The sequence below is a fragment of the Austrofundulus limnaeus genome, unplaced genomic scaffold (genome assembly GCF_001266775.1).
Source record: "Austrofundulus limnaeus strain Quisiro unplaced genomic scaffold, Austrofundulus_limnaeus-1.0 Scaffold51, whole genome shotgun sequence".
Classification (NCBI taxonomy): domain Eukaryota; kingdom Metazoa; phylum Chordata; class Actinopteri; order Cyprinodontiformes; family Rivulidae; genus Austrofundulus; species Austrofundulus limnaeus.
Window position 1 is genome coordinate 270,063 of NW_013952453.1, and position 13,055 is coordinate 283,117.

The window sequence follows — 13,055 nt, forward strand, 5'->3', positions numbered from 1 at the left end:
AAAATAAGTATTCCACAACACAGTGAAATTTAAAAAAAAAAAAAAAAACACTTCAACATTGGCCAAAATGTAATTATATCATCAGCCAAAAACAGGTAAAAAAAACTGAACAAAACCAATTAAATATCAACTAAGATGGTAGCATAACATTGGCCAAAATGTAATTTTTTATATCAGGCAAAAACATTTCAAAACCTAGAAAAAAATTAGTCCAATTTCAGAAAAAAAAAATACCCTGGAAACCAGCAAAAACAAACCTGGGGTAAATGTTTGATTAAATATAAACTCAAACCAATACCCAGGTCTAAAACCTGATCTAAACCATTTCAAAACCAAAGAAATTATGTTGTACAAAACTGATTATCTCTTTAAGTTCAAAGACAAAATGAAGAATGTTGAAGAATTTAAAAACAGAGTAATTTCTAATCTATAACAAAAAGCCTCCCTGTCCATCTAAAAGTACAACATCTGGATGGTCTGATGAACCTGTGCAATGTTTTCTGACCAGAAGAATCCTGACCTGTCAGGATCTCACCAGGACAAGGGGCAGTTAATGACTCTGCTCTGTTTGGCCTCTTCTTCTTCCTCTTCTCTTTAGATGAGACGCTTTGTGCCAATTAGGTGGCATCCACTGCCATCCACTTAATTAGCGGCATTAATGTGATTTCTTTGCACATAGTCGGGTAATTAGCAGCGCTGATTAAATTTCATTCCATTAGCCTCCACAAACAGGCTAATTGACAGCAGAGCTGCAGATGCAACGCGTTCAGGAAAACCTGGTTTTCTGTTGCTGGAGGGCATTTGTGTTTGTATATGAGAGCGTGTTGATATGCTAACTGATGAGTTTTAACACCAATTTACTGCATCAGCTCCTCTAATCGCTGACAGACATGTGTAGTGTGCTCTACAGGGAATCAAACCAWCAACCCCTCACTGCAGGAGTGCCTTGCTCAGACACACTATAAACACAGAAAYGCTGATAGTTACCTGTAACTGATACTGTCACCAAGAGGGTAAACATAGAGTTTTAACATGTAATTTGCTACATGAAGTCATTAATAAAACAAAAACAAAAAACAGCTGCTGGTTTAGTGTTTATTTAGTTGATTTTCTTAAAAGACAAAAAAGTCAGGTTTTCACTGATAATTTGGTGGGGCATTTAGTTTTTGATCGAAGCCAGTGTGCAAAAATAAAGATTTTAACTTTAAATTTAGTCAGTGTTTAGTTTGTAAAAAGCATTGAACTGAGTTATTTTTGCTAATACTGTTTTAAAACCTACGTCAGTGTTTCATACTAAAAATCCAATGTTTGGTATAAAACATTTGACCAAAGTGAATGTTCAGAAAAACTTTAATCTAAGCCAGTGTTCCTTAAAAACCTTTGAACTGAGTGCATGTTCAGTAATGAAGCTTTAAACGGAGTCTGTGTTCAGTAATGAAACTTTAATCTGAGTCAATGTTCAGTAATGAAACTTTAATCTGAGTCAGTGTTCAGTAATGAAACTTTAAACTGTGAGTGTTCAGTATTAAATCTTTAAAATGAGTCAGTGTTCAGTAAAGAAACTTTAATTTAAGTCAGTGTTCAGTAATGAAACGTAATGAAACTTTAATCTGAGTCAGTTTTCAGTAATGAAACTTTAAACCGAGTCAGTGTTCAGTAATGAAACTTGAAACTGAGTGTTCAGTATTAAAACTTTAAAATGAGTCAGTGTTCAGTAATGAAACTTTGAACTGAGTCAGTGTTCAGTAATGAAACTTTAAACTGAGACGGTGTTCAGTAATGAAACTTTAGAATTAATTTTTTTTCCTGCTTGGCCTTCAGAGGAGTCAGACGCTTTTTGCTCTCTCACCTGAACCTCCTCCCTCTTTTCCCTGCTTTACTGCCAGATCAAGCCTTTCTTCTACCATCATTCGACAACAAAAGAATTAAGGATCTGGTCAACTGGTCTCTTAAAGCAATAGACACCATTTTATCCACTCTGAGATTAGAGCGTGGGGCGCACAGTTGTCCCAGTGGAACTGTGGCTGCGGGGCGAGTTTCAGGTAGCTGGGGGTGGAATCTGATCTGCCTGGCACCTCTTTCCATTGAGGATGTGGAAGATGTTTTTATATTCGGATTTATGATAATCGGATTCCTGCTGATCGGCTGTGGAGGAGTTCTGGTGAAGTTCGTACGGGAGAGGCGAGATGGTAACGAATCTGGAATGTTGGCATTTTCGCAACACAGAGGCTCAGTTAAGACTTTAAAGCAGTGGAGGAAAAGTCTGCTAAAGAACTTTGCTCTAAAGAATTTATTCCTATCATTGGATCCCACAGATGTGACCTTGGTCGCAGCCTCATAAACCTCCCTGGATGATATGTAAGGAGGAAGCCTTGACACCCCCCCCCCCCCCCCCCCCCCCGTCTGGAACCCGGTCTGGAGGCCGCTCTGGGTGGAAACAGAAACAGTGAACTGAACTCTGGTGAATTGGGCTCGACTGATAACAGCTGGATAGACTCTGAAGGTCTCTGATTTGGTCCCGGCACTCTGCCCTGGATGTCACCGGCTCCGCTGCACCCCTTCCCCCCTTCCATTTGTTTGCGCCCCCCTTAGCTGCTCCTTTCGCAGAGTAGTTTTTTGTGCGCATGCTCGTGTGTTTTCTGGATAAAACACAGGATCAAAGCTCTTTTTTCTTAACTCATCCTCCCTATGTGTGTGTATCTAAACTGCAAAGGTAGCGCACTACGTTGCGCAGGGCCATGGACATTTGTTCCCTCTGTCTGTCACGTGTGTGTGTTCCTCCGGACAGATGTTCTAAACTGCAAATTTTGTTCTGCATTGCATCTTGATGTTGTGTATGAATGACAATAATGATTCTTGATTCTTTAAACTGGGTCAATGTTCAGTAATGAAACTTTAAACTGAGTGTTCAGTATTAAAACTTTAAAATGAGTCAGTGTTTAGTAATGAAACTAAACTGAGTCAGTGTTTAGTAATAAAAATTTAAAAGCAGTATGKGTTCAGTAATAAAAATTTAAAATGTGTCAGCGTTCAGTAATAAAGCTTTAAACCGAGTCAGTGTTTGGTAATTAAGTTTTAACCTGAGTCAGTTTTCAACAGTACAGCTTTAACCTATGTCAGTGTTTGGTAATACAACTTTGAACTGAGTCAGTGTTTGGTAATTAAGCTTTAACAGGGACTGCAGATTGTGCCAAGGCACAGAGCTGCAGCAATTAGCGGAGACATTAGAGGTGATATTCTCATCATCATCAGCACCGACGTGGGCAAACAGATGACGAGTCTTAATTAATACACAAGCCATTAAGACTGTGTTTCTCTGGGTTACGAGCAAACAGGAGGGTGAAATGCAATCAGAGCTGGTCTGTAACGAGCGTTTGTGTGACTCACGTGCAGGCTGGGGTGGTAGGTGAGCAGGCCGTTATCACACAAAGTCACGTACTTCTTCTTCCACTCCTTGTTGAGGGATTTACCGCTTCTTTTCATCAGCATGCCCTGAAGGAAACAGAAAACATTTCAACTGAAGTTTTCTTTTTTTGAATCAGGTTTTTGTTACTCGAGACAAACTGAAGCATTTAGACACTCAGTTCAAGCTGCATATTCAGGGKTTCTTGTGGTGGAAATATTTAACAGGGAACAGAAATGTGTGATTCAAATAAAAAACACACTTTGTAGAATGGTCGTCCGAGTTTAGCCCAGGTGTCTAGGCCAAAAAAAGAAACACTGAGAAGACTGATTACTTCTAGCAGATCTTAACATCCTAACCTATTAATAACAAAAAGAACAGAACAAAACATAGTAAAGCTGATGTCATCGAGTCAGTTGAATATCTTATAACCTGACCTAAATAAGAACAGATCAATAAGTATCATTCCATTACAGTTCTTGTCTCTGGTTCCCAACAAATCCATATTGTTGTCCCTTAAAACCTATAACCAACAGTCACCGTATTAAACTCCATCTGTGTGGGTTTTAATCACAACCAAAAGCTTACTGTGAGTCAGATTTATGCAGACATTAAATTATAATTTGACTTTTTACTAAACAGCTGATACAAAGTTAAAAAAGTGAAACCATTTGGTCAAAATGTTTGTTATTTTTCCTGAATTAAGGGGAAAGTCAGGACGTTACAAAATGCTTTAATCAGAGTTTTGTTTAAGTTCTGCACACTGACTCACAACATTCTCATTGTGCATCTATCCAAGATCTGGACTCTGGTATCTGTAACTAAATGACCACCGCAGTCTGTGGAGGGAAGATAACGAGGGCACAGCTGGAGGACGGAAGAAACTGCATCTCGCCTCCAATGAAAACAACATTTTATGGTCAGAAAGTTGCAGCAGAGCTGAAAGGAGCTAAACGGCAGAAATCAGCACTTATTTAATTGTGTGAATCTTCACTTCTGTCTCCTACGCACATCAGGCGCGGCCGAATGAGCATTTAGGCCCAGCGCCGCCGCCTACTCTTCATCTGAGCAGCACTCGTTAGGTACGAGGAGCGGAGCAGGAAGGTCAAATAGGAGGCGGCGGCGGGGGATAAAACTGTCCGCTGATTAGCAATTACAGCCGCGTTGCCACGCGTGTCACTTCACCGGACCTCTACCACATTAACACTCCGACACTGGGTATTAATAGAGTCCAGCCGTGAGGGGGAGAGGGGGGAGGAGGGCTGATGGACAGGAGCCTGCTCCTCGCCGCCCCATACGCTCAGCTTTCATTAAGGCGGTGGGTGGTGTTGGGACAGAGCGGCAGGCCCGGGGTGACCCCTGCTGCCGCTGACGGCACAGTTAGAGTAATTGGCAGCGACAGAACGCCACRAAGAAATACGTCAGAGTGACAACGAGAGACGGAAGGCAGGCGGCGGCAAAAAACACGAGATGATGAGCTGAAATGTCTTCATCCACCGGCTGATCCCTGCCAAAATAAGAGCCTGGTTTAAGGTCACAGGCTTTTATTTTCTCAGATCCAGCTGCTGCCTGAGGTTCTTTGAGTCTGGACATGAATTCTCCTCTGTAATCTAACCCAACGAGCTTCCTGCTGAGCTGAAGTTGTCAGCGGGACTGTTTGTGAGCGCTGAGTTAGGATTAGGATTAGGAAGCAACTCCAACTCAACCCATCGATATGAAAACCTAACTATTCTGACAGGTGTGAGGTGAGTTTGATGAAATATTTAATAATAAAATTACTCAACAATCATCATCAGAGAAACGCGAACATGTACATTTAAATTAAAATCTTTGAATTTCAGGAAATTAGACGAAATAAAGACTCGGAGGTTCTGACTGTTTGTTGGTTGGAAAAATTTAATTCAAATAAAGCAAAGCTGAATGTGAGAGTTTTGATTTGAAAGAGAAATATATTTTATATTCACAGTAATAAAAAACGATAATCTAGAGTTAAAACTTTATGGTGTTTCCAAGTCATAATCTGAAGAAGAAAAAAATGAATAAACGTTTTTTTTTCACTTTCATTTATTAAACCAAACATAAACTGGTTGGAGACATTAATAGAAGTCAGTTCTCTGTAAATATAAGATTCCTGCATCAAGATCCAAAGGAAGGGACTGAACTAAACTAACAGTTCTTCTAATTTTCTTCCTTTTCAGCAGATTAATTCCCTCCATCCATCCAGACGATGACAAGCTATCAGTTTACGTCAGAGGAAGGCTAATTGAAACCATCCTGATGGCTTTTATCTGTCATTACTCACCTCTGCAGGCTTTGTGACACACTTATTTTACCTTCAGAGGTGGGGGGGCCATGACAGCCTACAAGGTCTCCCCACAGGAGAACAGACGTAAGACAAATATGTCCTCAGATATACTCGGCGTTTCGGTGAAGTATTGGGAAGTGGAGCTCAGGAAAAGGTCGCTGGCTCGGGGGGAGCAGAGAGATGAAGTCATTCGTTTGGCGTATGAAACCTTCCGAAGGCGCTGGAGACGTCTGTGGGTTCAAGTTGTCTTCAGACGGATTGAACGGAGACGGATCCCTAAAAACCTCCAGACTCTTTAACTAYGTGAGGGATTATAGGAGGCTGCTTCAGCAAAGGTCGCTGGCTCGGGGGGGAGCAGGGATATGAAGTCATTCGTTAGGCGACTCATCAGAAGAGTCCAGAACCCGAGGCCTTCTGAGTAAAGTCCAGAACCCAAGGCCTTCTGAGTCCGGAGCCGTCACACGTTCAGCACCCCTTCCACAAAGAAAGCAAACTTTAATCTCGTTAAAGTCCTGCTTTCATTGTCCGGATCCACAGAACTGATAAAGGAACTTTCTCTGAGAGGCCGCCCACCAACAATAATCTTTCTAATCACTCAACCCCCATCCCCCATTCTGTCGGACAATGGACTCTTCCAGGGCCTCCTGAGAGCCCTGACAGAGGAGATAACTCTGGAAAACACCAGGACAAACCCCTCAGACCTCAAAGCTCTTTTTGTTCATCGACGTCTCCTCGGATCAGGACGTTGAATTGAAGGTGTCAACCCCCCACTCCCACCCCCCACCCAAAGATGGAGGGATCCCTCCTGCCTGGCCATCTGATCCGGTCTGAGCGCCGATCGAGGGTCATCCATCATCGTCTCAGACAGAACAGGAGTGTGAGGAGCTGATTGCACTCGGCCGGTCCTCCAATTGCACAAAAAGAAGGGACAAAGGAAGGAGGGGGACAAGGTGGACGATGTTCTGTCCATTCAGAGGAAATTTATTTACTCTCAAACAGAGATGACCGAGGAACRGATCAATAAACCAAAGAGTTTACATCAATGGCTCTCTTTTACTTTTAACAAACAGGCAAGTTTGGATCAAAATTTCATTTATAAAAACAAACAAAAAACTCTTTTATTTATTTATTTTGAAATACTATGTTTTATTAATTTTATTAAGCTTTTAACAAAATGTTTTGGAATCAGTTTTATCTGAATCAGAGAATGAGTTTTACAGTTATTAATATAGATGTTATTTGTTGAAACTTAGAAGAACTTCTACACTTAAATCTAAATAAAAAGTACTCATACTTAAAAAGCTGACACAGATACAGTGAGCTGCTGCAGAATGAACAGTTATCAGCTGGTATCAAATCCGTCAGACTAAAGTTTTCCTCTAAAGAGAAGCTGAACATGGATGAACCGTGTGAGAAGCAGCAGCTGTCATTAACCAGACTGAACCAGAACCTGATCCTTCTGACATGGCCCTCCTGATCTGATCCTCCAGAACTGATCTGATCCTTCTGATCAGATCATTCTGACCTGATCCTCGATACACAATCCTCCCAACCCAATACACTGGACCAAGTGACCCTCATGACCAAATCCTCTAGAACTGATCTTCCTAACATGATCCTCCTAACCTGATCCTTCTGACCTGATTCTATCAACCATATCCTTCTGATCTGATCCTCCTGACCCGATACACCCGGCCTGATACTCCCAACCAGATCCTTATGATCTGATCCTTATAATTCGATCCTCCTGATCTGATCCCATCAACCTAATCCTTCTGGTCTGATCCTCATGACCTGATCCCATCAACCCAATCTTGATCTGATCCTCATGACCCGATCTTTCTGAACTGATCCTCCTAAACTGATCCTCCTGATCTGATCTTTTTGACCTGATCCTCCTGACCCAATCCTTCTGACCGATCCTCATGTCCTGGTCCTCCTGACCTGATCCCCCTGACCTGATCTGATCCTTCGGACCTGATCCTCCCAACCCAATCCTCATGACCAATCCTCCTGATCTGATCTTTTTGACCTGATCTAACCCSATCCTTCTGACCGATCTTCATGACCTGGTCCTCCTGATCTGATCTGAATTCTGACCTGATCCTCCCAACCCGATCCTCATGACCTGATCCTTCTGATCTGGTCCTTTTGACCTGATCCTTCCAACCAACCCGATCCTTCTGATCGATCCTCATGACCAGGTCCTCCTGACCTGATGGTGCAATGATGAAAGACACACTTTCAGGTGTTTTTTCCTTTCACATAAACATCATGAAAACAAGCATCGTCTCCACGACAAGGTCGGCGCTGATGAGGCGAGGACAACGAAGGGCAAGCCCAGGGGAGCAGGACCGGATCAAATAAAACCCCAGCKAAGAAGAAGGAGGGCTTAAGAGGAGCTGATTTATCTGATAAGAGTTCTGGGTAATTAATTAGAAACTCAATTATCTAAACCTTACTTCAGCAGTCTCAATTCATTAGCAGGAGAGGAGCCTCGCCCCTCGCTCGCTTCTGTCCAGCACAAACACAACAGAACCAGAACCGAGACGCCGGCGGCAAGCTCCCAGCTACACCTCCACGGAGGCAGGGCCAGATCCTAATGAGCACAATCTAAAAGAGCTTCCTGATTGACGCCTGTGTTCCTTCTTTTAATTATTCCTCCGACTAAGAYGAGCCTCGGACCCCCCCTCTGAAGAATCTCATTTCCAGGGGTTAGCCAGCATGACAGAAATGTCATCATGGCCAAAATGGCTCCCAGCGCCGMCAACCTTTCACAGGGAAATGATATTTTTCCATTTGGGTGGAAGGCGGATCGTGTCGGCCTCGTTAAAGCCTTGATAGCAGGTCTTTAATATTCACCGTCTTAATTAGGGCCGCAGTTAATTTCATTAAATTCTTTGGCTGCTAAATGAAGCAGATTATGAGACATCTTTTACTGCAGAGCGTGAAATTACAGCCGGCCCGCTGCCAGTGGCAGGGCCCGCTAATGAATTACAGGCTAAATACCACCAGAACCAAGCATCCAGAACCATCAGAACCACAGGGTCCAGGTTACCTCCTTAGAAACGGCCCTTTAGGATAAGATCAGTCTTTGAAATATCTGAAATATTGAAACTTGATTCAGTTTTTACATTATTTCATTATTCATTTGGCTTGTTTTTTTTTTTCCATTTATTTATATCCAAACAAAAGCAGACAAGTCCAAATGTTTCGCTCCTTTAGCTATGTTTACATGCTCAAAATTATTTGATCGGATTGAAATGTATTCGGATTACATACTCTGAATGTATCGTTTACATGGGCACAATCCGATCATAATGAGTGTTTTTATGCACCAGGCGTTTATTCAGAACAGAAGCACATGCACAGTTGCTAACTCCCCCCGCCAAAAAAACAAACAAAAAACAAACAAACAAACAAAAAAACACGAAAGAGTTTTACTTTCGTCATGAACGTAAACAAAAAGCTTCTGAGAGCTCAGAATGGACCTGCGACATGTTTTAATAATGGTGGAGACGTTACTCCCTGGTTAAGCTACAGGTGACGAACTGACTTTTTAAATTTTATTTAATTAATTTTTTTTATTTATTTTTGTGAAGCGGCGCAGGCTGTTTGTCTTCCTTCTTTACTGAATGAGAGAATGGGAGGAAAAGTTCTGTGCTATAGGAGTCAGCACTGCTGTCCCCTCCCTCCACAAAAGAGCAGAAACTGGTGCATGAAAGTCAACAGACATGCACAGTCAGGTCAGTTTTCAACAATCAGAATAACATGATCAGATTAAGTGTTTACATGCACGCTGTTCGGATTATCAATCGGCATACACCACCTCTCTCATTCMGATTACAAATTTAATCGGATCGCGCTGAATTGTGTCAGAATAATCCGAATGGGGTGTTTACATGAAGCATTTTTATTTCAAATGGCCATTTAATCTGATTACTAATGTCCATGTAAATGTAGCTACTGATGATTTAGTAGGAATAATACCTGGAGTGGATCTGGTTCAGAACTAATTAAAGACTTGTTTATGGCCTCTGATGTGAAAAGAAGCAGGTTTCCAGGTCCAGGATCTGTGTTCTGACTGTGCAGAAGGTTCTGGACTTTTTTCATACAACTGGTTCTGAATCAGGACTTGACAAAGACTAAAGAGAACCAGACTGTTTCTTTCTGGAACAAGTTCTCTGAAATCCAGAAAAAGTTAAAAAGGTCTGTTTACTGTTCCTGACAAGATCAGAGATTTGACTGAACCTTAGATTTGGACCCTGCTGAGTCCCGTTTTGAAGTCCTGGTGGTTCTGAGACYCAGGTGTTCTGGTCTCCGGCTAAAACCCAGTGACGGTTTTACGTCAGGAGAAATAAAAACTTGTCTCTGGAATGCTTGGTTCCGGCAGCCCGGCTGCTGTTTTGGAGGAAATTAATTTGTCAGATTGTTGCTTTTCGAAGCTCCCCGGTCAGCCTCTCTCTGGTAATTACTGGTTAATTAGCGGCGCAGAGCAGATGTCGGAGAACCCCCGCGCCGTCAACAGCCTCTGTAAACAAAGCTGGACTCAGACGCTCGCMGTCACCAGGAGGAAGAGCCGGTGCAGACAGACAGTCCTCTGAGGCTTCATGTTTCTGTCTGTCCTCCAGAAGGAGGCTTCAGTCAGTCTCMATCGCTAAAAACAGGATTAATCTAACGGTCAAATACAAGGAGTCAGCTGGGTTTACTCCAGATTAACTGGTTTCTCCTGGTGTGAAACCAGTTTCACACTGGGTTTAAATCAGTTTTAGGTCCGTGTCTCATCAGGTCCACCTCCTTCACACTGTGTGCCAAATTATTACATATATTATATTTCTCTCAGATTTTCCTTCATAGTCAAAACAAATTACAGTCAGCATCATTTYCAAGAAATCAACTAAGAATATAATTCAAATATTACTGAAAAAACTCCAAATGATAACTGTATGGTTTTAAAGTGAAAAACGTAAAATGCACTGTTCCAAATGATTACACACAACAGAGTTTCTAAACATTTTATGGGTTGTAAAGAACTGAAAATGGTCATTTGTTGAATTTGCAGCAGGAGGTCATATTTACTGAAATCAAAASATTTTTCAATCAAAAACATCTTAACAGGTCAGGCTACATTTTAACACAGGATCCATTGAACTGGTGAGTTTTTTGTTTTTTAATTTCTTTGCAGGATGTCAGAAATGCCTCTCAGAGCTGCTGTTTRGATGTGAACTGCCTCCTGTCCTCAGAGATCTTTGGTTGGAGGCTTCGAAGGTTCTCAGTAAGGGTTGAGGTCAGGGGAGGATGGGGGGTGGGTGGGCACACCATGAGTTTCACTTTTTATGCCCGTAGCAGCTGCAGAGGTTTCCCCTGCAGCATGACTTGGAGCATYGTTATGCATGAAGATGATTTGTCGTAATGTTCCTTTTGTGAAATATCCAAGGTTTTCATACCTTGTCCAAGGTATTCAACTGTTTCACRCTTTTCAGCAGCAGAGATCTGTTTTCTTTCCCAYATTGTTTGAAAATCAGGYGTTTAGCTAGAGGGGAGTTGTAACACCACGTTCAGTTTTCTGGCGCCTTCTTTCAGCTGGTGACGCCTCAAAACGCCTTCAGGACACCGCGCTGATCTCCAGGTTTGCCAACAGTTGGATTTTTATTCTACACGAATTTCTCAAGTTTTGGCTGGCTTAAAGCGTTGATGCCTTCTTCTAACATCCTACTCAAAAACCTGTTGGAAATGTGGGTCTGATAATAATGTGGAATGTCCTTCTTTAGTAGTTTTTCCTTTAATTGCACTCACCTGACTAACTAATTATCACAGGTGTCTGAGACTGTTTCAGTGATCTAAAGAGACCCGAGACACAACACCATCGATGAGTTGAATTGAAAGACAAAACAAATAAATCTTTATGACACGTAAATAGAATTTACACAATAGTGAACAGWAAGCTGCAGGTTCAGTTGGAGGTTCTGGAGCACCCAGGTGTGTTGGGCACAACACCCACTGAGCTCAGAGGCAGCTGGTCTGGGAGGGAATGTGAAAGAGTGGTCCACAATTCCTCTACAACCATGTGGCAGAGTGATAAAGTCCTAATCAGTACTCAGAGTTGACGGTTCTACAGGAGGTTCTGTTGGGTCAAGGCTTTAAATGAGCTGAATTGAACMTTTTGTTCTTTAAAAAAACAAAAACAATCAGACATCTAGAGAAATAAAAGTAAATCTCTTGTTTTGTCTGAGTTCTGTTCCRGCTCAGAACTCAGGTCCGATCTGATCACAGCAGCCCTGTTCCAAGTGTTCCGAGTGTTCTGAGTGTGTGTGTGCTTTTAATGAGCGCGGCGCTCTCTTAACGAAGGCGTTCCCTCGTTAACGAGCAGCGAAGTGAAGCTCCGACACCTCGAGATGTGGAGAGCGGCGCTGAGAGCGACTCTAATGAGATCAGAACCAGCAGAACACGGTTCAGAACCCGAGGAAGAGGAGGAGGAGGAGGATTTGASTGGCAGATTATTACTAATTAATTTATCTGTTCAGAACAACGGGACGTTACTGAACGACTAGTTTCAATCATCTCTGCTTCAGTTTCAGCTGCTTTTACAAAACTACTTGACAAAAACACAGAATATAATGAGTTGTACTCTGAAATACACAAATACTTTTACTGCAAAATACAACAGATGAGTAAAAACAACCTCCTCCTGTTAGACAGTCAGATGTTACATCATCCATCCTGCATCCAACCATTCATCATCCATCCATCCTGCATCCAACCATATATCGTTCATTCATCCATCATCCATCCTGCATCCAACCATTCATTATCCATCCATCCTACATCCAACCATTCATCATTCATTCATCATTCATCCATCCATCCCGCATCCAACCATCCAGTACATCATTCATTTATCATACATCCATCCTGCATCCAACCATATATCATTCTTCATCATTCATCCACCCTGCATCCAACCATTCATCATTCATCCATCCTACATCCAACCATTCATCATTCATCCATCCATCCCGCATCCAACCATACAGTATATCATTCATTCATCATACATCCATCCTGCATCCAACCATATATCATTCTTCATCATTCATCCATCCTACATCCAACCATTCATCATTCATCCATCCATCCTGCATCCAACCATATATCATTCATTCATCATACATCCATCCTGCATCCAACCATATATCATTCTTCATCATTCATCCACCCTGCATCCAACCATTCATCATTCATTCATCCAGCATCCAACCATTCATCATTCATCCATCATCCATCCTGCATCCAACCATTCATCATTCATCCATCATCCATCCTGCATCCAACCATTCATCATTCATC

The 13,055-nt window shown here is 42.0% G+C and overlaps 1 protein-coding gene across 5 annotated transcripts in view; it reads right to left on the reverse strand.

Moving 5' to 3' along the window:
- agap1 (ArfGAP with GTPase domain, ankyrin repeat and PH domain 1) overlaps positions 1–13,055 on the reverse strand; it is a 117,496-nt gene that overhangs the window by 39,180 nt on the left and 65,261 nt on the right. For all 5 annotated transcript variants that reach the window (XM_014008549.1, XM_014008550.1, XM_014008547.1 and 2 more), the window contains one exon: positions 3,388–3,492. In XM_014008549.1, the coding sequence (XP_013864003.1) occupies positions 3,388–3,492 (105 nt within the window). The remainder of the gene's footprint in view (positions 1–3,387; positions 3,493–13,055) is intronic.